We start from the raw sequence: 24,084 nt of genomic DNA on the forward strand, positions 1-24,084 counted from the left end.
CTCAGCAGTGGTTTATATATTTCTTATTCTACTTAACTAATGAATTTTTAATAAATATTATTTTTTATTAATTTAAGGATTGATTATAAAGTTTTCATTAAGTGATTTATAAATTAAAATTTGATAGAATTTTAAAATTATTTAATACATTATCAGTAGACTTTATTTAACATATTACATATAATAACAATGATAATTATAACAATAATACATAGTTAAATATTAATTATAAAATTACATATTTATAAATATTTATTTTATAAAGAATTTGACATACATAATCATTAGATGATATTATATAATTTAATAATTAGATTTATTAACTTTATATTTTAATAAAATTATTAAGCAAAATAATTTACAAAACTTACTTGTTGATTAATTAAATTCCTTCCTATTTATATGTGGGACAACATCTTGAGATCAACATTGCAAAAATTTTGTATAAATATTAAATTTTATAAATTTTGTAATAAAAATTTTCAAAGTAAATTAAGTTAAAATAAAAGTAATTTTTATTATCAAATTACATATTTTAAATATTTAAATATTTAATATGTATAAAGATAAACATATTAATTATAATTTAATTGTTAAATTAATAAATTTTATTATAAAAAATATTTAAAATATCGTTTTATCAAATTTAATGTATGATATAAATTGATTGTGTCCTAATATAAATTATTATTTTTATTTTACTTAAGATTTTAATTTTATTGCACTGTTATTTTACATTATTAATTAATTAGAATAATATTTTTATTAATATAAAAATTTGATTGAATAAAATAAATTGTTTTTGACATTATTAATGTTTTAAAATTAAATTCTCAGACCAATATTCATCGTATATGGTTTGAGCTCACTTGATCCTCCCTCGTAAATACATGGATTATTCCACTATTCAAATTCCATGAAAGAAAAAGAATCTTCAAAAAGAAAAAAGAAATTGAAAGATAATCGGTGTTGGAACAGCGGAGTAATTTGGGGAGTGTTTTTGGGCCGAAACGTAGATTACCTCCACAATATTCTAAAACTCAGATCTCACATGCATTGATAGATGGAGGTTCGTGGTCTCGTGGAGGATTCAGTTTCCCTTATCCACACGTAAAATTATAACTACCTGCACGTGTGATGTCTCTTCGTTTGGTAGAGTCACGTGACTGCACCCTACTGCCTACTCCAACAGCACAGCACGCACAGAAGAAAAAACAAAATAAAAAACGCGCCGAGAAAACGGAAAAACCCTAACCAGTTCCGTTTTCTTCTTCTTCTTCTACACATAACTGCTTCTTCCACTTCGTGCATGCCTTCCTCGGTTTTTTTCTCCACTTTTTCTTCAAGGTACTAGTCTCTCTCGCTGTCTATCTGTGCAATTTCAATCTTCGATTTCGGTGTTGAATTTGAGCTTGCGCTGCTAGTTACGGCTGTGATTGCAGAGTTGAATTCTCCGATGATACTGGTTTTTTGGTTGTGATTTGAGTTCGGTTTGATGAGAATTTGGCATAGTTTGAGTTTTGTTGTTTGGTTTCGTTTTGGTGTTGCCTATTGTAGCTTGAGTCGTTGAAATGGTTTTTGTTTACTTTCTTCACGTTAGGGCTAGTGGAATGGTACGAAGTAGTGCTTTGAAATTTCAGCTACTTCGTTAGTATAGTTAGGTTTAGTGGCCGAATAATCATGGCGATGGAGTTGCTGAAAATGAAAGGTTTCAACATCGATTGGTGGGAATTAGAGTGTTGAATGTGGCATCGCAAGGTGACCGCTTGTGAGTTTGGTCATTTGATTGACGCAAGTGCGCTTGTGGTCGTGGAAGTGTCTCTGTGTATCGACGTTAATATTGACTAAACTTACGTCAATCCTAGCACTATTAAGAGTAGCATCTCTTTGGTATACGCGCATATGATGGTTTCAACGTGCATATGAGGATATTTTGTGGTAGTATTTTGAGATTTGATTTTCTTTTTGTTTTCCATTTTCTGTTGGTATATTTTCAGTAACAGTTTTGCTAACTATTGCTCTTAAGGAATCAATAAATGAAAAACCTTTTATTGGAAATCATGGTTCAGAAGTGTTGGTATCATTAAATGCTATACTTTTCAATAAAAAAAATTACTTTTGATTTTTTAACCATTATTCTAAAGCCATTGCTATTTGCTACTACCCCTAGGGCGATGGTTAACAAAACCGTTTCAACAATAATTTATAAAAATGACATTGTTTTCATTATATTTTGTAGTTTTATGAATTTGTGAAGGGGATGCTTAACAAGATTGCATTGTTTTCAGCATTTAGTTCAGAAAAACATGCAAAATAGTGTACAAAGTGAAAACATGTCGTTTTTGCAATTATTAATGAAAACATGTTGCTTGAAATAAAAACAAAATATGAACTGAACTCTGAACACGCTCTAATTATTAGTGGTTACCTTGGTTTTTCTAACAGTAGCATATATAATTTAATAATGAGCCGGTGCTGAGGTCATAAGATATACTGGTAGTTTTCTTTTTCCGGGTATTATTTTCAATATTGGTCATTTTTTGTCATTCTTGTTATAACATGCAATAACGGACACAGTAGAGTTTAAAATATCATCACAGTCTTTATGATAATGAAATTGAGGAAGTCATTCAAGGGTGGAGCTATCTTGTTGCTCTTTGTGGGGGAGGAGGGGGGAGGGAAACTTTTAAATTTTCCTCCTTTCATATGTAGAATAATAAACCTTCAAGTTAACATTGTTTCTGAATTCATTTAATTACAGCTACTTCTAGTATAACCATCAAATTCAACCACAATACAGAGCATTGAACAAAATTAAATTATTACTTGATTTTAGTTATTAAAAATGAAAGTTTTATAAATTTTTTCTAGTTACAACCATTTGTTTGAATGTTCTTTTAAGTGTTGAAGATATTTGCAAAATTAATTCCTAAATTATTGATAATGTGATGAGGTAAATTGTTACATGAACCTACTTTGCTATCCTCTTTAATAATGCTCATAAAACAGTTGACATATTTGAAATTTAATCTTTGTTCTTTTGATAAGAAGCATGAAAATACAAATAAACAGGTCTGTATTTTACCTACATTGAAGTATATCATATTATATCTTATTGGGAGCAATTAGTTGTGTATTTATTAATAATATGTATAAATTTGAGTCCAAATCAAGCTCAATTATTGTGAATAATTTTTCAATTTTTTTGTTTATTTTAATTTATATTTATATAAAAGCAAGTCATTATAACTCTTTTTTATTAATATTAACTTTGAATTTTTCATTTTTATATTTGGCCCCTTCAACCAAGTTATCCTAGCTCTGCCCCTGAAGCCAGTGCGTGGTGTATGCTCAACAGCAAATTAGACTAGATACCAAATTAACTTAGTTACATGGACTAGACTATGTTTTCTTGATGAATAACTCAATATGCTGCATAGATCCCCCGCAAGGGTTTTTGCTTCCCCATCCATAAGAGAGAGACATAGAAAGGGCTTAAAATTTTCTTTCAGTTATTCAAAGTTAAGTTGAAATTCATCAGCTACTTATTATTATGGAAAGTGGAGTTTGAAATTTATAATTACGATGAAGTTTAAAATAAAAATATTTTCTTTTTACTTTTATCACCTTGAAAAATGAAGAAATTTAGGTTTCTTTTGCATATTGAGTAAGAGTAAATACATACATCATTTTGAGATGAAACTTCATTCTTTTACTATATTGACTTTACAATCAGTTTGCCTAAGGATATAATTGGTACACTCTGGAATCACAATTATTGAATATTGAATAATATTTCATTCTCAATTGGTTTATTCCCATAGCACTTCCTGCTTTATCTTTTAGTACAGGGACTTGTGGAAGCATCTCTCACAAGAATGCTATTAGAGTCCATTACTATCCCAACTCATGGAGAATATTTGAAGAATCTATGCTTATCTTGCAAACCAACGTTTTTGAAGAAGTACAAAGTTTCCTTTGTATTGTAATAAACTTGTCATTGCAAACGTGCCAAAGCCCTAGTAATTACAAGCCGTGTCTGTTTCCAAATGTCTGATGCTGCTATGGCAATTGTGAAACCAGAGGTATCAATTATATTCAATCTGTTCTTTTAATCCATTTTTTTTCTGTTATTATGGACTTGTTTCAGCTTGCTTTGGCTGTATGTGTTGATTCAATGCATAATATATGCATATGAGATTGCATTGTCATCTCATTACTGTAGGTCTTAATGAGTAACTATTAGGGCATCTAAAATTCTTATTTATTTTACTTCTAGTTCTTCAGTATGTGTCAGAATTCTTTGAATTTGTAGACAAGATGAAGATTTCCTTTACGATGTTTTTTGGTTTAAGAATAGATATTCTGTCTGGTCTTTAATACAAATAAGTGTTAGTCAGGGCTAGAGGCAGGAATTCTATTCATCTGGAACAACTTAATAATATGATATCATCACATAAGTCAATGAAGAAACGTAGCTGTTTTTCTACTAGTTTTTTTACTCCTCTTTTATCTGGTATTATGAAGACTCCCCCTCTCCAAAAAAAAATAAAGAATCCAGTAGATGTTAAATAGTGTATTTTGCATACTTCCCTTTTTGATCACCACCACTGATTTCTACTTCTAGATAATAAGATGGGGTTACTCTATTGTTTTGAAATTTAGAATATGGTAAAGTCAGGTTTACTGTTGTTGCCTGGGTGGCTAGTTAGTTGATTTTAGTTTGTTGTTCGCATGCTTAGATGAAATCGTACATCTGGCTTCAAACTGTTGATGGTTCTATTCAGCAAGTAGAGGAAGAGGTAGCCATGTTTTGCCCCATGATTTGCCAGGAAGTACTTCAGACAGGCATGGGATCTTCCAAAACATATGCTATATCTCTTCCACAACGTGTCAATCCTGCAAGCTTGGGTTTAATACTTGATTACTGTCAGTTTCACCAAGTACCAGGACGATCTAATAAGGTCTGGAATAATCCAACTTTAATGGGATTCATTTTAACTTGCTTTTAGGCATATATATACTTTTGTACTCCTTCATTATTTGAAGATTTCGTGCTTGTTAGTTTTGAAGTATATTTGTTAATTTTGAACTTTTACTTGATCCTATCTAAGACATATTTGGTAACTTGTCCGTCTTTTTGGTTCTTCATCAAAATATTATCTCTTTACTTTCACTTTTATCAGCTGAAACACTGGAGAGATGGCACAATTTATATATTAAGAGTGTTTGTGTTTTATTGTTCTACTGTTGTAGGAGCACAAAACTTTTGACGAACAGTTTATTAGGATGGATACAAAGAAGTTATGTGAGTTGACATCTGCTGCTGACAGCCTCCAACTGAAGCCTTTGGTTGATCTGACAAGCCGAGCCCTTGCTCGGATTATTGAAGGAAAAACCCCTGAGGAGATTCGTGAAACATTTCATTTGCCTGATGACCTCACTGAGGTTTGTGACAATAGCAAAAGTGATCCCAGTATGCACTCTGCAATCATGTTTGTTGATCTTGATTAACATTTGGTCTTTGACAGGAGGAGAAGCTGGAGCCTCTCAGAAACATAGCCGATGATCCACGAATTCGACTTCTAAACAGATTATATGCTAGAAAGAGGAAAGAACTAAAAGAGAGGAAGAAACTGAAGGTAATTTCTACCCTTTAATTCCATTCATATTGTTGTTCCTTGCATATTGAATGTTTAACATAATTCTTAGGTTGAATTATTAGTTTGATCTCCGCATGCGATAACATTTCTTTAGTCCCTTCATGAAGAAACTCTACATTTTGGTCCTTATATGAAAAGTTATTTACAAAATAGTCCCTACCATTTGTCAGAGTTAGAACAATGTTAAATTTGATCCTTATACTTGACACTATTTTTCATTTTAATCCCAATACTTAAACTTCATTGTGGTCCCTACATATAAAAAACTTTACAGCTTAGTCTCTACACAGACATATCATTTTTTGTTTTAGTCCTACATCAAAATATATTAACTTCGTTATAACCATGATAAATAGTGGGGACCAATATGTTTTTTTTTTTTTTTTTTTTTTTTTCATATAGGGACCAAAAAGTGTAGAATTTGTTCATATTGGTACTAAAATAAATTAAAAAAAAGCCTTTTGATTAATAATATTTCTAAAAATTTAGTTCTTGACTGAGTTTAATGGCATCATGTGTTCATGTAGCCAACTTCACCTAGTGGGTTAAGGATTAAGGCATGGTTGTTGTTGTACTAAAATAAAAAGCAAGTCAGTATAGGAACTAAAATTATAATTTATTCTTATGATTAACTTCTTTACAACCTGTGTTGCAATCACCCTAAAGAGTAAAATGTTTTACATGCTTCAGGATGTTGAGGCTGAGGAACCAAAAGATGAGCGCTCAGTTGAAGATCTTCTAACATTTATAAATGGTGCAGATAGAGGTGTCTCCTGTCTTTCACTCTGACCTCTTATCAAAATTTCGTTTATCATTAATTTTTGTTGGCTGTCTTATCTTTTTTTTTTTTTTTTGGTGGGAGTCGGGGGAATAAATGATGTCAATCTTGTCTGACTGTTAAAGAAAGGAAGATCATTTTATTACATTTTGTTCCTCTCTTATAATACTGCTGTGTGACTTGTTTTCTCAACTTATACTTTTGTTCCTGCATACCTTTCTTATTTAGACATCAATCTGATGCTGACTAAGATTTTAAGTTTTGAATATTGCCATCAATAGGATTATTACTGGCCTACTACTTTATGATGAGATAATTTTTAGATTTTCTACCACACTGTGTCTGGGACAAAGACTGGTAGGGCCAGTCCATGTCTGGGACTGAAGGTGCCAAGGTTGGGCTAGACTAGAACAAAGACTGGGACCAGATTGCTTATAGGACAAAGACTCAAGCTACTTTTCTGCTACTACTGTTATTATTTTTTGTTTGTAATTATTGTTTAGATGCATGGAGTTGTTCTTGCTTTTGCTAGATGGTAGAGTGCATTATGGTGATTTCTTGTCATCAAATAAAAAATTTCTACATTTATTCAATCATATTGCTTGTAGTAAAGTCTTCTTTAGAGTACAATAATTTTAATGCACCCTACCTTATTTTTGCTTTACATGGCTTACCTTAAGGGATACATATGATTTGGCAGATGTAAAGGGAACTAGAGCAAATAAAAATAAAAAGAAGAATAGGAGAAGGAAAGACCATGCAAAGGATCTTTCTTCAAAAAATGCAAATGAAAATGATAATAAGGTTAGACTCTGCCACTTTTTCTTTCTGAAAACACTTGTTGAGGATATATTTGTGAGGTGCATGAATCTTACTCTCATCGCTTAGATGATCGGTAGCTCTTGGTCCCAGCATTATTTTTTGTATTTGAGTACTGCCTCATTGAATATCCTTTTATGTATTTTAGGAGTTGAATCCACTTCCTTCTGCATATCACAATGGCAATTTTGACAATTCCTTAGAATGCTCTGCAAATAAACACTCAAGGATGCAAGATCTTTCAGCTGTTAATTTTTCTCCAATGTTTGAGTTTATTGATGGTGATCTTGATGATGATTTAGATCCTGCAATGAAGGAGGAGCTTGACAGGTAGATACATGCTTCTTTAATTCATGGGGAATAAGTTCAAAACTATATATGTGCGTGTGTGTGGGTGTGTGAGCCTATTCTCAACCTAATTGTTAACATTATTTATTTATTTATTTCTATGATTTCTTGATCTTCATGTTGTGTATGCTGTAGTTTTACATAATAATTCATTCATTTACCATATTTGGATAGACAACTTGTGGAATGGTTATATCAAATATAACCTTTGAAAAGGGATAGCTTTATCAGCTAATTGTTGAATGATTTATTTTATTGTATTCTCTTCTGTCTTGTGCTAATTGACTTTGTTTCCATTCATGTAGGGAAGTGGAAGATTTTGCACGAAGATTAAATTCAGTTTGGCCTGAAAGAATGCAAATTTTATCTTCGACCCAAGACAGAAGACTAGTACCAATTTCTATGAATAGCAATGGTTCAATGCCCTTGTATACAAGTATGTTGTTCTTTCTATCTTGTCATTATATTCTTTTAGAACCCTGCTTTCTTCCTTGTTTTTCTATCAGGGCTACACAAGCAGTGATATGTTTTTGTTGCATATGTTAATTATTTTCAAGTACTTGTGTTGTTTCATAGGGCTTGATCATTGTGTGATTTCCCCCCGTTTCTTTTACTGTTTTATGTGTGTATATCACATACAAGTTTTGAATTTCAACAAAATGATTTTAATTAGTTACTGATTATTTAGAAGGGCTAGGTTGGTGGTCAGGAGTTGCAACAAAGGTTTTAATCATATATGATCTCAAGTCTCTTGTCATTGAGCATGTAATTTGTGGTACATATAGGTTTTGACCAGAGATAGAGAAGCACCTGGCAGATAATTCAATTTCCTAGGTGAGTGGAAGTTGAAGTGATCTGAAAAGTTGGCAGCTTAGGGTTTGCTGTCATCTGAATCTTGGAAGCACAAGTCTCTGTGTCAACGCGAAGTGAGTACTATTCTTTTGTCCCTTTTAACTTGTAACCAAGAAGCAGTTTTGTTTTTTAACTTTGAACATTTTGAATTCTGCAAGCAAGGGGTGAGGGGCATATAAAGATAAGAGAAAGAGAGAAGAAGAGAGTGAAAAACACTCTTGGAAAGCAATTTTTGAGTACAGTTTGCTCATCTACCTTGACCTTGTTTTCTTGTATTTATTCAACTCTCAATAATTGTGGTGAGGTCTTTGAATTTTTTGAAATTAATTTCATTGTCATTTTTATTTTGTTTAACTTTTTTTTTTTCAGTTGTAAGTTAGAAGTTGTATTATATCCTTCATATACTATTTGGCATTATTAACTTATTAAACTCTCCAAACCCTCACGGGAAATGTGATTATAGTTTAGCTGTATTGTACCTTAAGGGTTTATTTTAGTTGATTACTAGATAGAAGATTGAATACCATTTTATACATTTAGGTTATGTTTTGAGAGTTGGGTTTTGAAGGGAAACGGATGGGAGGACGAATATTTTATGTTCAAAATTAAAGAATTATATAATTTTTATAAAAATAAATAAAAGATTAACATATTAAGTTTATACTAATATATCATTTTATGACTTATTTCAAAAAAATATGAAATTAGAGAATGCTACTTAGAAATAAAAAATCTGTCCTTGCCTTCCTCTTCAAAACTGAACACTCTAAAAGTCTTGTTACTTTTTTGGTGGTTGATTTACTTCATTACTAGTATTTCCTCCCTTGTGCCGTACTATGGTGGCCAAGGAAAGTACAATTTTTATATTGCTGAAAGGGTCCTTCATCAAAAGAAATTTATTAGATGAACAAATTGATGTTTAACTTTGTCTCGAAATCATGTTAAATTTTGTACGGCTGCATGATTTTTCAAGGATATGTGAACGACCAAACTCTAGAAAGAGGCTTAGATAAGGGCCTAGTTTGGATTATCTTTTACCTTATGAGAAGTTTGGTTTATTTTACCCCTCTGATTTATTTTATTTCTTCTCACACAAATGCTTGTTAAGAAATTTATTGGAACCGGCTCGAACATTTGAAGGAAATTGCCCTGTAAAAAGTTGAATTATTTTCCTTTTCCCTCTGCCATCTTCTATAATTGCTTTTGAGAGAATGAGCAGAGTTTATGGGAAATCTGGTCAACGTGACTGACTTCCTCATCTAGTAGGAGTAATTGACGTTTGTAAAAACTATCTCATTAGACCATTGGTCAAGTTCGTGCATCTGGTTCACTTTAACTGTTTTTCTCCGTAGCCACTATTATTTGTCGCGTCTCACAGCAGGTGTATATGTGATGGAGAGCTCATTTATTTGCGACCCATTAGAAATTAATATTGTAATCAATGGTCGAAGGATGCAAGAAACTTCTGATATAAGCGGTATTATTACAGGTATAGAAATCATTTGGGAATTAGAAATCACTCTCAAATATTTATTGTGCAGTCGTATGATTTTTCCATTGTCAGGTGAACTGGATGAACAACTCCACCGTCCGAAATCACAACCTGGGGTATAATAAATACCTGGCAATAAAGATTTCTTGTCAGCAGCTTGGTTTGCAAAATTTGAATATAGGCACTGACAAATTTAGGTAGGAGTTGGACAGTTCGCGCATTATGTCCACTAGTATGAGCCACCATTGCCGTGACGATTTTTGACAAGTAAATTATTTTTATTGGCATGTTTTCATTTATTGATAATATGGAATATGAATTTTTAAGTCTGTTGTGTATTTCTTTGGTATTCCTGTATGACGAGTTAATTTAAAACTTTTTTTCCCAACATTTTGTCTTAATTGATGAGGGGCCCTAAATATGCTATAACTTGAATCGTAATTCTACATGCCCATAATTCATTCATCTTTCCCAGCTGATTAACTTACACTTAGTGGGTCTTGAGGTCATGACATAATAGGCGTTTATCGCCTATTGCTGAGAAATATTTGTATAGAATTAATCTGCTGATTTATTTAGATTGAGTTAATAAATAATGTCCTTTTTTATTTTATTTTTTTCAAATGCGTTAGAATTATCTTATATGTAAAATAATGATGTCATAACTATTTAAGGTCTATTTAGGCAATAATGTATTTGAGCACTTGTTTAAATAGCTTATCACAAAAAAGTTTATATTACAAGCTTGTGTATAAAGCTTACTTAGAAAGACTTAATCTGAATTTTACTATAAAGGTTAATAAGTCAAGAATTTAATAAGAAGGATTAAATTTGGTTTTAGTCTCGGTAAAATTATTATAATTTGGTTTTGGTTTCTCTTAAGTTCTTATTTTTTAATTCATCCTTATAATATTTAAAATACTTGAAATTTATCCTTGCCATTAATAAATATCCGTTAAATGCAGGCTGGATTAACGATTATTCAACTTAGGCAATTTTACTAGGCACTTTAATACATAATTGAAAATAATTTTTCTTTAAATTCACTATATTGTTTTTATTGATAAAAGAAAAAGGAAAAACCCTAACTCAATACTCCATCTTTTTTTACCTACACATGCCCGACAATACATTTATGAGGTACACACAAAGATCTATATAATAACAGAGATAAAATTCTATGGCACTTTCTAATACTTTGAGCAAATTCATATTTATTTTTCTTATATTAATGTTAATTCAATCTATCAAAGCTATTATAAGAAGGATCGTAGCAATTAGATTATTGCCTAGAAATTTTTTGATACATGGGATCTTTATAACAAGGTAAGTGTAGATTATACTTACTTCTAGTCAGGGACTAGAGGATAGTCATTATAAACAAAGTTTTCAGAGAGAAGTTTAGAAAGAACTCATGATATATGAAAACACAAGTTTTATTTTTAGTTCCGTCTGCCTCTAAAGGGCAAGAGTTCTCAATATATAGAGGATGGAAAGCAAACATAATTATTACAAGAGACAGGTTTGGATAAGAATCCAACCTTTTACAAAGTGCCTTTGAGCAAGCAAACAAAGAAGAAAACTTTTAGTACATATGAGTCACACTAAAAATATAATACATAAAGATGCTTTATTACATAAAGTTGATTTTCAGAGATTCTTCAGTCCTTGCAGATAGGCTCATGGCTAGGAGACAAATTTGGGTCATCATCAGTTCTCCATCCTTCCTGATCCACTACAGATTCGTATGGATCCTAAGAGTCCATTATTGTATCAATAGCATGTGATGATTCAACTTCACCACTAATTATGAGATGACTTTCTCTTTTCCAATTTTCAAAAGTAATGCTGGAAGATATCAAAGGTGGAATTACTTGTTGGACTTTGTTCCACATATTTTGATCATGAGGATCTAAAGGACAAATAATATCCATAGATTTTAACTTTGTACATGTGGAGTTTACTTTGATCATTTCTTCCTAGGCTCCATTTTTAACATAGAGATGAGTAATCAGATCAGCATGATAAAATAGTGGTCTTTCCAGTTCTGTTATATCTCTTATACTTCCATAAGTGTTCCAAAATCTAACTTGATTTTGAGTATAGATTAATTTGGAAACTGGATTTTGAAATAAGGTCTATGAATAATTACCACAGGAATATTTTTTGAAAACTCAAGAGGAAGTAAATTAATTTCTTTTCAAATACAGAATCTCTCCATTTCAGACTGAATGTCTTTCTTCCAATACTAAATAGGTTGGAACCAGGTTAAGAATTTTCATAACAGGGATGACTCATGCTGAGGATTATTAAGAAATTTAAACATCTTGAATGTGAGAAACACTATGGGGTAATGAAATAAGAGAGTGACACACCATAACTACCAAAGATCTTATTCAATCATAGGAAACTCCATTAATAAAGCAAAAATATTTAGATAACGAGCATCAGCATGGAACCATGAAGGTTTTGATTTGACACCATGGTTATGAAGAGAAAAAGCTAGATAATGGAACATATGATTTCGAGCAAAATCTTTAATGTATTCTATGGTGAGGAAACCATCATTATTCAACTCAGGTGGAAAGATATGAAGAGGTTGATAACTTGTACTTGCTTCAGCTATGTTGAGTGGGCATATTAGTGGATAACTATGTGCAGAGGTGATAATGGTGATAGGCTTTTTTGGTCTCGATAATAGATCAGGGACAATATTCTTTTCTCCTTTAATATGTTTAACAGTAAAATTATACCTGGAGAACCAATTCTGAAGCCTAAGAATTTGAGGATCAGGAGGCATTTTGTTTTTGAACTCAAGAAGAGCTAGAAAAGAGGAATTATCCATTTAAACTTCAAAATTGTGTCCTCTTAAATGGAAATCAAATTTTTGGATTCCATTTTTTACTACTAAAGCTTTTTTGAATGTAGTATGATAATACTTTTTTGACTCTTTGAATTGTCCACTAACATGTCTACAATAAGCCTTTTTTCCATTTATTTCTTCTAACAGAACAATTCCCCAGTAATGATCACTTGTATCAGTTTGTAAGATCTTTTTTCCTTCACCAGGAATTTTTAATGGTAGAGGATTTTGAGCTATTTGTTTCAAATGACGAACAACTTCAGTTTGTTCTGGACCCCATGGTGAAGGGGTTTTCCTTAAGAGTTTTGATAAAGGACTTGTATATTTAGCAGTATTAGGAATAAAATCCCTAATATAATTCAAGACTTCTAAAAATTGTTGGATCTGTTTGACAGTGAAATTTTCATTAGGAAAATTGAGCAATTCTTCTGCAATATGAGGTTGAGGTTGATAATCTCCCTAAGAAAAATGCATTACCAAAAAATCTATCTAGGATTGAGCCAGTTGTATTTTCTCTCAGACAGCATGATTCCATGATGATCAGCAAGTTCAAAGAATTTATTTAGAAGAATCTTATAGGATTCTTTATCTTTGGAGAATAGGAGAACATCATCAATGTAAATGAGAATACTGTTTAAGATAGGTTCAAAGATTCTTGTCATGGCCTTTTGGAATAAAGATGGTGCAACCTTTAAATCAAATGGAAGTACTTTCCATTGATATTGAGCATTGGGAATACAGAAAACAGTTTTGTATCTACCTGCTGGATCTATCTCCAATTGCCAAAACTCAGATTTTAAATACAACTTTGAAAAAATCATGGCTTCTTTTGTAAATGTGGGAAGAGAAGAGGTCTTTGGAATAAAAAATTTATCATCTTTGAGGAAATGGTTTAATGGTTTGTAGTCAATTACTAACCTCTTTTTTCCTCTCAATTTTTCTGACCTTTTCTCCATATAGAATGCTTGGCATACCCATTCAGATTTCGTTGGTTCAATCAATCCTTGTCTTAATAGTTCATTGCATTCTTGCCTAGCCAGATGGAGGTCACTAGGACTCATTTTAGGATGAGTGACTTTTGTAGGATTGATATCTTCATTGAGCTTGAAAGGAAGTTGAACAAAGAATTCTGGATTATGCCAAATTGGAATTGGATGAGAAAAATTCTCATGTCCTTCTGCATATAATTTTTTGAGTTTCTCTTTTATTTCTGCATAATCTTCTGGTCATTCTTCAAGAGAATAAAGTTTCATTATATCAGTGTATGGCTTGAAGTTTCTTTTGAATTTGACTCCTTTTGGTAATATCTGGAGTTTTTCCATCTAACAATATGCATCCATGCCAAAAAGAATATCCTTGTTAGGAAGATGACTTCCTATAACTTTCATCCAAACTATATAGTCTGGAAAAAAGTTTAATACCAATTGGCATTTTTGAGACCAAATTGGTTTTGAAAAGTTTCCCATCAGCAGCTACAAACAAAGAGGAATCTTTTCTCCAGACTTTTTTGGGAAGAATGTCTGGATTTATCATTGTTCTTTGTGCTCCAGTATCCATGTAAGCAATAGCTTTGATGGGTGTAGCAAATTTTGAAGAAAGGAGTTGAACTTCATCACAAGGTTGTGATGGGATTGGAGTAAGGTTATTGACTTCTTGGGCAGAATAAAGAGGTATAGAACCACTCTCTCTATCAGATGAGTCTGAGGAATCATCAAAGGAGTCTTGAATGGCAAAAACAGTGTCTTGGTCGGTTTCTTCTTGTTCAGAATATTTTGATTCAATATCTCCTTCAAGAGGGTCTAAAAAATTTACCAAATTTTGAGCTTTGGCATCTTTATTGGGACATTTTTTGGCAAAATGTCCTTTTTTTGCCACATATGAAGCATCTGGTGCCTTTGTTCTTTCCCCTTTTTGATTTTTTCTTGAAAAATTTCATTTTTTTCTTCTTCTTTTCTGAAAACTTCTTGATCTTTTCTTTCTTATTGGATGAACAAACACATTTCTTGTCTTTGCATCCGATCTCAAGATAATTCTTCTTGCAGGCTTTTGTGAATTTTGATCTTTAATTCATGACATCTGTAAAAAATAAATGTTGTCTGCAAAGTTTATCAAGAGCTTCAATAGTCATCTGGTGGATTTGTCCAAGATTCAAATTATTTAAGTCTCTTCCTTGGGCCCTAATCATTTTGTGAATTTCAGGTTGTAATTCCTGAGGAAGAGAAGCAACATAGGTATTTTTGAGACTTGTATCATTGTATCCATTGAGAAGATAAAAATTCTCCACCATTCTTTTGTGGTGCTTGTTCATATGACTTTTCTTTAATGAGCAACACTTCATTTCAAAATAGTCTTATTGACTTTCTTATCACAAAGATCCATATCTCCTACAAGTTCTTGGTGTATCGCTCCAAGGACAGAACATGTATTGGATAATTGATGAAACTAATCTTGTTTGAAACTTCCAAGATTGTCGTACAACTCTTTCAAAGAGCCAGTCATTCTGAAACAAAATTCTTCAATGACTTTATATGGATCAACATCTGTCTTCATGAATTTTGTATCAAGCCATGCGCCAAAATCAAGTAATCTTTCCTCCAATGCTGAGGAGAAACATCATCAAGAGTAAAATAAGGACCTCCATTGAGTTTGGAGCCTTTTTTATCCCATTTATTTACTTCTTCATCTTCATCTTCTTGAGAATCATAAAAAGATCCTCTAACATTGTTGGACTCAGCAGTATGAACCATCATCATTCCAGTAATATCAGTGAAATCATTTTCTGATATTTTTGATGTTTCTATAGAAATTGTCTCAGATGGTTCTTCAGATTTTTCTGAATTGCTTCAGGAATCAAGATTAGAAGTTCCAAATGATTCAGTGGTTGTATCTTCTTCAGATAAGCTAGAATCAGATTCTTCAGTAATATCTTCTCTCTGTTACTAATCCTTGGAAAAAGGTCTTTTCTGGGCTAGTTTTTAAGGATTTCTTTGGAGGAGGGGATTGATCATCATCGGAAGAACTTAAATCTTTAGTTTTTACAGTATCTGAAGAAGAAATACTCATCTTTCCTTTTCCTTTTGAGCTTTTGGGAGTAGGCTCAAGTTTTGGCCTATAAGCTGAAAGAAGAGAGTATGAAGGTGCTGTGAACGTTTCCCTAGAGTAAAAAGGAGATGGACTGAAAGGAGAATAATAAGTCGATTGAACAGGAGGTGGTACAAAAAAGGGATTTTGTTCATGATCCCTATTTTGTTGTTTTGCAGCAATCAATTCATTCATTTCTTTGATCTGCCATTTGAGTCTTCTGATCTCTTTATCTTTTTTATGACATTCTTCTGTAAACACGGCCTTTTCTTCAGTCAATTTCGAGATATCTAACTCCAATCTAATAATTTTCTTTTGAGATTCTTTGTAATATTTTCTGAGTTTATCATAAAGATATTGAAGTCTTTCATCGTTCTTGTAGACGGATTCAGCAATCTGGTCTATTTTTTCATCCATCTTTTTCAAAAGTTTGTTTTGGGCTAGAGAATTCTCAGTTTTCTAGTTGAGAACTTCTTCAGCCTGAGATGGAGCTTTCACAACCCCATCAGATTGGACTTCAGAGGGTATCACTAATGGCCTAGTATTGACCTTAGTGATAGGATCAACTTTCCTTTCAAGTGAAGGAAATTCTTTATCATATTTTGAAAACATCATGCAAGGAATAGGACTTTGGACTTTGTCTGGAGAAGAGATGAAAGAATTGCAGAGTCCTGGAGGAGGAGGCCAAGTGATCAAATCAAGATCACTAGGAGGCTTAGACAAAAGTCCTTTTTTCAAGATTTCAAGGGCTTCCTCATAAATAGGAAGATGCTTTCTTTCTCTCCTTATTCCTACCCAAGGAGTAAATCTAGGGTCTCTCCTTCTGGGTTAAGGAGGTGGTTTGCAAGGTTTCTTTTTCTTTTTCTTTGAATTATCATCATCATCAGATGTATCACCAATATGCATCCATCAATCACAATCAGGATCACACATAGAATGATCAACATCCCACATGAAATGACCATCAAATTTATCTGAAAAGATAGGAGATCCATCAGATCTGAACCTGTATACTGGAATTCTGTCTTCTCCCTCAATTGGAATAAGCATCATTGATTGAAAGCAATTGGAGGACTGGCTAGGTTCATCTTCTGGCTTTTTGAATATAGTCCGAACACCATCATCTACAGATCTTCTGAAAGTGGTTTCAAAAGACTAGATTGGTTTGTTATTTTTCCTGATCTTCTCATAATTGGTTGTCCATTTAAGAGTAATTAGCTTGAGAAGTTCTTCTCTAGGAATTTGTCTGGGAACTTGAATGATATAAGGAACTTCATTCTCATTTCTGTTGGCAATAACAAAAAGGTTGTCATTAACCATTTCTGGAAGAGGAAGATTATGAGCATGATTCTGTAGTCTGTAAATCATTTGATGATGAAGAGTTGCAGATAGAGCTTCTTCAATCTGCTCAGCTCCAGTAAGTTGAATTTGAACCTTTAACCTAGTTGGGAGAGTCTTGTCTTTCAAAGAGACATTGTAGTTTGAGAAAATAGTGAGAACCACACTTCTAGCATGAAGGGTGGTTAGCAAAGTGGCTATAACAGCATGTTCATAGTGGATATAAGTGGTATCAAGAAGAGAAATTCTAGCAGTAACTAGAAGATTTTTCCTACCATGCAGAGATAGGACTAATCTGATTGCTCCAAAGTGTAGAGCAATATATCCCTCAGTCTTCCAGTGATCTATAAATGTCTTAGGGATCTCAAGATCAATATATTGCTCTTCTGAAGTGGCAGGTAATTCACATTGATCCATTCTGGTGAATTGGACATACTCCTTAATAGGAGACTATTTTCTGAGGATCAACAAATTGATCTTGTTGGCCAGAGACTTTTTCCTTCTAAAAACATTGTAGGTACTTAACAAAGGAGCTATGGATTCCTGAACTTGTGCATCTTCAGGAACATATGTATATCCTAGCAGATTTTCTATTTTGTCAGCAGCAGTTCTGACACAGTTTTTTGGTAATGAGATTGGTGAGTTTAGGAGAACATGAGAAATTTCAGTAGAAGAGGATTGGGTAGTGTTTGTGGTTGTATCCATAGTTGTAAAGGTCTTACTCACTTTGGTTATGATGACTATCACACTTATCTCCCTTTTTAACAAGGACTTTAGGCTCTGAGTTAAATCAGGTGTTCGTGGCATTATTACAGACATGGGCGACTGTTGATATTGTCTCTTTGGTAGGTGCCTGTCAGCTTTGCAGCCTATAAACCCTGAGGAACTCATAATCAGATAACCATTAGGCTCTGATACCATCACTGGCCGGGAGCCTTCTATATAATAATAGAGATAGAACGCTAAATCCTACAAAAGCTACTCATCCTAGAATGAGTCCTAGTATCCTCCATCTTGCTAGGCAAAAATGTAATGAACTATTAAGGCAAGGATTGATTTAACCAACAAAGTCTAAATGGGCATGCAAGCATTCTATGTGGAGAAAAGGTCAGAAAAATTGAGAGGAAAAATAAAGTTAGTAATTGACTACAAACCATTAAACCATTTCTTCAAAGATAATAAATTTCTTATTCCAAAGACCTCTTCTCTTCCCACACTTATAAAGAAGCCATGATTCTTTTAAAGTTTGATTTTAAATATGAGTTTTGGCAATTGGAGATAGATCCAGCATATAGATACAAAACTGCTTTCTGTATTCCCAATGCTCAATATCAATGGAAAGTACTTCCATTTGGTTTAAAGGTTGCATCGTCTTTATTCCAAAAGGCCATGACAAGAATCTTTGAGCCTATCTTAGACAGTATTCACATTTACATTGATGATGTTCTCCTATTCTCCAAAGATAAAAAATTCCATAAAATTCTTCTAAATAAATTCTTTGAACTTGCTGATCATCATGGAATCATGCTATCTGAGAAGAAAATACAACTAGCTCAATCCTAGATAGATTTTTTGGGAATGCATTTTTCTCAGGAAAATTATCAACCTCAACCTCATATTGCAGAAGAATTGCTCAATTTTCTTGATGAAAATTTTACTGTCAAAAAGATTTAACAATTTTTAGGAGTCTTAAATTATATTAGGGATTTTATTCCTAATGCTGCTAAATATACAAGTCCTCTATCAAAACTCTTAAGGAAAAACCTTTTACCATGGGATCCAGAACAAATTGAAGTTGCTCGTCATTTGAAACAGATAGCTCAAAATCCTCCACCATTAAAAATTTCTAGTGAAGGAAAAATGATCTACAAATTGATACCAGTGATCATTACTGGGGAGCTATTCTGTTAGAAGAAATAAATGGAAAAAATGCTTATTGTGGACAATTCAAAGAGTTAGATAAGCATTATCATATTACATTTAAAAAAGCTCTAGCAGTAAAAAATGGAATCCAAAAATTTGATTTCCATTTAAGAGGACACAATTTTGAAGTTCAAATGGATAATTCCTCTTTTTGAGCTCTTCTTGAGTTCAAAAACAATGTCTCCTGATCCTCAAATTCTTAAGCTTAAGAATTGGTTCTATAGGTATGATTTTACTGTTAAACATATTAAAGGAGAAAAGAATATTGTCCCTGCTCTATTATCCAGACCAAAAAAGTCTATCTCCATTACCACTTTTGCAAATAGTTATCCACTAATATTTCCACTCAACATAGCTGAAGCAAGTACAAGTTACTAACCTCTTCATATCTTTCCAGTTGAGGTGAATAATGATGGTTTCCTCACTATAGAATACATTAAAGATTTTGCTTGAAATCATATGTTCCATTATCTAGCTCTTTCTCTTCATAACCATGGTGTCAAACCAAAACCTTCATGGTTTCATGTTGATGCTCCTTATGTAAATATTTTTGCTTTATTAATGGAGTTTCCTATGATTGAAGAAGATCTTTGGTATTTATGGTGTGTCACTCTCTTATTTCATTATCCCATAGTCTTTCCCACATTTAAGATGTTTGAATTTCTTAATAATCCTCAGCATGAGTAATCCCTGTTATGTAAATTCTTAACCTGGTTCCAACCTATTCAGTGTTGGAAGAAAGACATTCAGTCTGAAATGGAGAGAGTCTGTATTTGGAAAGAAATTAATTTACCTCCTCTTGAGTTTCCAAAAAATATTACTGTAGTAATTATTCATAGACCTTATTTCAAACATCTAGTTTCTAAATTAATCTATACTCAAAATCAAGTTAGATTTTGTAACACTTATGGAAGTATAAGGGATATAACAAAACTGAAAAGACCACAATTTCATCAGGCTGATTTGATTACTCATCTCCATATTGAAAATGGAGCTTAGGAAGAAATGATCAAAGTAAACTCCACATGTACAATGTTAAAATCTATAGATATTATCTGCTCTCCAGATCCTTATGATCAAAATATGTAGAACAAAGTCCAACAAGTAATTCCACCTTTGATTTCTTCCAGCATTACTTTTGAAAATTGGGAAATAGAAAGTCATGTCATAATTAGTGGTGAAGTTGAATCATCACATGCTATTGATACAATAATAGACTCTCAGGATCCATACGAATCTGTAGTGGATCAGGAAGGATGGAGAACTGATGGTGACCCAAATTTGTCTCCTAGCCATGAGCCTATCTGCAAGGACTGAAGAATCTCTGAAAAGCAACTTTATGTAATAAAGCATCTTTATGTATTATGTTTTTAGTGTGACTCATATGTACTAAAAGTTTTCTTCTTTGTTTGCTTGCTCAAAGACACTTTGTAAAAGGTTTGGATAAGGGATTCTTATCCAAACCTGTCTCTTGTAATAATTATGTTTGCTTTCCATCCTCTATATATTGAGGAACTCTTGCCCTTTAGAGGCAGACGAAACTAAAAATAAAACTTGTGTTTTCATATATCATGAGTTCTTTCTAAACTTCTCTCTGAAAGCTTTGTTTATGATGAATATCTTCTAGTCCATGACTAGAAGTAAGTATGCTCTACACTTGCCTTGTTATAAGGATCCTGTGTATCAGAAAACTTCTAGGCAATGATCCAATTGCTACGGTCCTTCTTATAATAGCTTTGATAGATTGAATTGACATGAGTATAAGAAAAATGCATATGAATTTACTCAAAGTATTAGAAAGTGCTATAAAGTTTTATCTCTGTTATTATATATAAGGCTCTCGGCCAGTGACAAAGCAATACATTTACGAGATACACTCCATATTCACTCCTTTGATGTTTTTCCATTTCATTATTATATTCATTCCCAAATATGATTGTTCGTTCAAGTGTCTTTATTCAATTTCATGCTCGATTTTTAAATTCCCCCCTTTTTGTTTAATTCTAGACCATTATAATTATTTAATAGTTGCACCGGACATAACACTAAATTGACTTAATACACACTTTTAATATGTAATAATGTTTTTTTTTCCCTCTATGCCATCACAAGGAGTAGTTTGTAAATAACTCATGACCCAATTATCAATGAGAAAGGTTCATGTTATTCATAATTTGGATGTGGATACTTGATCATATTTTGAGGCATTAGGAATTGTAAAACATATTGTGAGACATCTTGAAAATGTAAAAATGTGGTAGATAACAAAGGAGTCTAATTTTGATGATGGTTTAAAATCAATTACTCAAGATAGCCATGCATTAGAAATGACAAATTATGCAATAAAAAACAAGTTTGAGGTAAAGATCTATTTAGAACATGTGTTGAACATACCAACTAATGTTGAAGAAATTCTAGTCTTGACTCAACCAAAATGGTTTGCAAGAATGATGCTAAAAGAATGAATAGGAATGGCCCAAATGATGAAAGTGAAAAAAAAAAAAAAAACAATTGAAATAATAGGCTAAAATAAAGTAAATGAAATGCGCAAAGTTTAAATACACCTATGAGAGGAATTTAGTCTTGTGATGAGGTATTTAAATTCAAATACCTAAACTTTTAAAGTTATTATTTTCTTTACACTCAGTCCTTTTGTTTCAGTCTCTGAGTCTACCTTTTTTTTCTCTCCTTTAGCTTATGTACCTTTCTTTTCACTATCTTCCACCAAAATCACCTTGTTTGCGTCCTATATAGGTGTATAACTGTCGTCAACCCCTCTTTGTACCACCAATGTCTGATCGGCCTATCTTTGACTTACTTCAGTGCTACTCACCCTTTCTCCTCTAGGCTTGCTTCCTAAGACTAAACCTCTCATTGCTCTTCATACTTTATGCTTTACTCTTAATTCTTCTCATTATATCTCTTTAACTTTTCAACTTTTGTCCTCTTTCCATTATACTTGTTTGTTTTTCTTGTCCTCTATTTCTATTCCTAAGTCTATAAGTGATGTTCTCCCTCATCTCAGTTGGAAACAAGTAATGATTGATGAGATATGCGCTCTTCAAAATAGTGGTATTTAGGAACTTGTTTTTCTTCTTCTTGAGAAGTCTCTTGTTGGTTGCATGTGGATCTAAATGGTTAAGGTTGATCTTGATGGTAAAATTGATCACCTTAAGGCTCATTTGAATGCCAAAGCTTATACACATATATTTGGTTTGAACTATGATGACACTTTCTCCTTTATAGCCAAAATGACATTTGTTTAGCTACTCATATCTATGATTGCTATTTGTCATTAGCCTTTTTTTTTTCAGCTTAGATATCAAGAATGCTTTCTTTTGTGGTGATGTTAAAAAAGAAGTCTATATGAAGTAACCTCTTGAATTTGCTGCTCAAAGGGAGTCTTCAAGACTAGTTTATCATCTCTAGTTATCTCTTTATAGTCTCAAACAATCTCCAAGGGTATAATTTGACAAATTCAATATGGTGGTTCAATAGTTTGACATGACACAAAGTGAAGCAGATCACTCAATTTTTTATTGTATTCAACCTCGAGTTATATTTACTTGTGTATGTAAATAGCAGTGTCATTAAAGGAAGTGATCACTATGGCATTGAACATGTAAAACAATACCTTTTTTATTACTTTCAAACCAAAAATCTTAGCAAATTGCGATACTTTTTGAGGATTGAGGTGGCACAATCTAAGAGTAGTGTTGTAGTTTTTCAAAGGAAATATGCATTAGATATCCTAGGAGAAATAGGATTGATGGAAGTCAAACCTATTGATACTCTTATAGATCCTAATACCAAACTTTTGCCAAGTCAATAGGAGCCACTTTCAAATCGAAAAAGGTATAAAAAATTTGTTGGAAAATTAAACTATCTCATAATTACTCACCCATACATCTCTTTTAAAGTTAGTGTAGTAAATTAGTTTCTTAACTTTTTTTGTGACACACATTGAAATGTAGTAATTCATATTCTAAAGTATATTAAAGGAGCTCCAAGAAAAAGTCTCTTATATGAAGACAAACGACATACTTAGGTTATGGGGTACTCAAATATAAATTGGGTAAGATTACTTAATGATGTGAAGCCTATATCTAGCTATTGCATCCTTTTCAATAGAAATATAATTTCTAAGAAAAATAAGGAGTAAAGTATAGTTGAAAGGTCTAAAGTAGAATATTGAACCATAACTTTAATCATTTGTAAATTTATCTTGCTTAAACAATTATTCAAAATATTAAGATTTAAAACTTATTTGCAATAATTAAACAGATTTATATACTATTAAATCTATTTTTCTATGAAAAGACTAAATATTGAGATTAACTGTCACTTCATTAGAAAAAAGATTTTATAAAAAAATATCACTACATTATAAATTCTCATAATTGGTAAATATCTATACCAAATTTTTAAAACATCCTCAAATTAATTGTATATGCAACATGTTTGATACATATAATTTATATGCTTCTATTTAAATAAAAGGGTTAAAATTATGTAATTATAATAATACTGTAAATAAAAAATATTAATATTTTTATATTAAGGATAACTACATCACTATATATCTTCTTGACCTTTTACACGCTGCGCTGAAACAGCAAAGCAAGAAAATGGTAAAGCCAAAGAAATTTGGAATCATTGAATCATCTCAAGTAATAGGGTTATTACTAGCAAAATTTAGACAATTTTGGAAGGAGAGGAAAGAAAGTGGTAAGGCTAAACAAACTTGGAATCATTGAATCATCTCAAGTAATAGGGTTATTGCAGGCAAAATTTAGACAATGTTGGAAGATGAAAAGATCTTGTCTAATAAAGACGATGACCAAGGCACCCAAAGAAAAAAAAAATTTGACCTTTAGGAATTTAAACAAAATTATTACACAAAAAAAAATTGATAGTAATCCCACAA

The 24,084-nt window shown here is 32.1% G+C and overlaps 1 protein-coding gene across 6 annotated transcripts; it reads left to right on the forward strand.

The window, feature by feature from the left end:
- Positions 1–1,019: 1,019 nt before the first annotated feature.
- LOC113867377 (SKP1-like protein 21) lies at positions 1,020–10,337 on the forward strand. 6 transcript variants are annotated; one of them, XR_003505167.1, is made up of 11 exons: positions 1,020–1,347; positions 3,847–4,085; positions 5,257–5,448; positions 5,532–5,642; positions 6,354–6,429; positions 7,142–7,245; positions 7,409–7,590; positions 7,914–8,044; positions 8,394–8,534; positions 8,623–9,949; positions 10,025–10,337. XR_003505167.1 is itself a non-coding variant. In XM_027502661.1 (9 exons), exons 1-9 carry the CDS (start codon positions 4,050–4,052, stop codon positions 8,408–8,410), a joined length of 1,071 nt encoding a protein of 356 aa, XP_027358462.1. In that variant the 5' UTR covers positions 3,993–4,049; the 3' UTR covers positions 8,411–8,595. The 6 variants fall into 6 exon arrangements, 2 of the variants coding, with proteins under 2 accessions (XP_027358463.1, XP_027358462.1); XR_003505166.1 differs by having other exon boundaries at positions 1,211–1,347; positions 3,852–4,085; positions 8,619–9,949; positions 10,025–10,274; XR_003505164.1 differs by lacking the exons at positions 1,020–1,347; positions 10,025–10,337 and adding an exon at positions 4,743–4,964 and having other exon boundaries at positions 3,993–4,085; positions 8,619–8,795.
- The last annotated feature ends 13,747 nt before the right edge of the window (positions 10,338–24,084 follow it).

Source organism: Abrus precatorius, unplaced genomic scaffold (genome assembly GCF_003935025.1).
Source record: "Abrus precatorius isolate BTA unplaced genomic scaffold, Abrus_2018 Scaffold5, whole genome shotgun sequence".
NCBI classification, from domain to species: Eukaryota; Viridiplantae; Streptophyta; class Magnoliopsida; order Fabales; family Fabaceae; genus Abrus; species Abrus precatorius.

Excerpts from the sequence above, each read along its gene's own strand:
- LOC113867377 (XM_027502661.1), top strand. The coding sequence starts at position 4,050 with ATGTCTGATGCTGCTATGGCAATTGTGAAACCAGAG. Across the intron at positions 5,449-5,531 it reads TGCCTGATGACCTCACTGAG|GAGGAGAAGCTGGAGCCTCT; the intron begins GTTTGTGACAAT and ends GGTCTTTGACAG. Across the intron at positions 5,643-6,353 it reads AAGAGAGGAAGAAACTGAAG|GATGTTGAGGCTGAGGAACC; the intron begins GTAATTTCTACC and ends TACATGCTTCAG.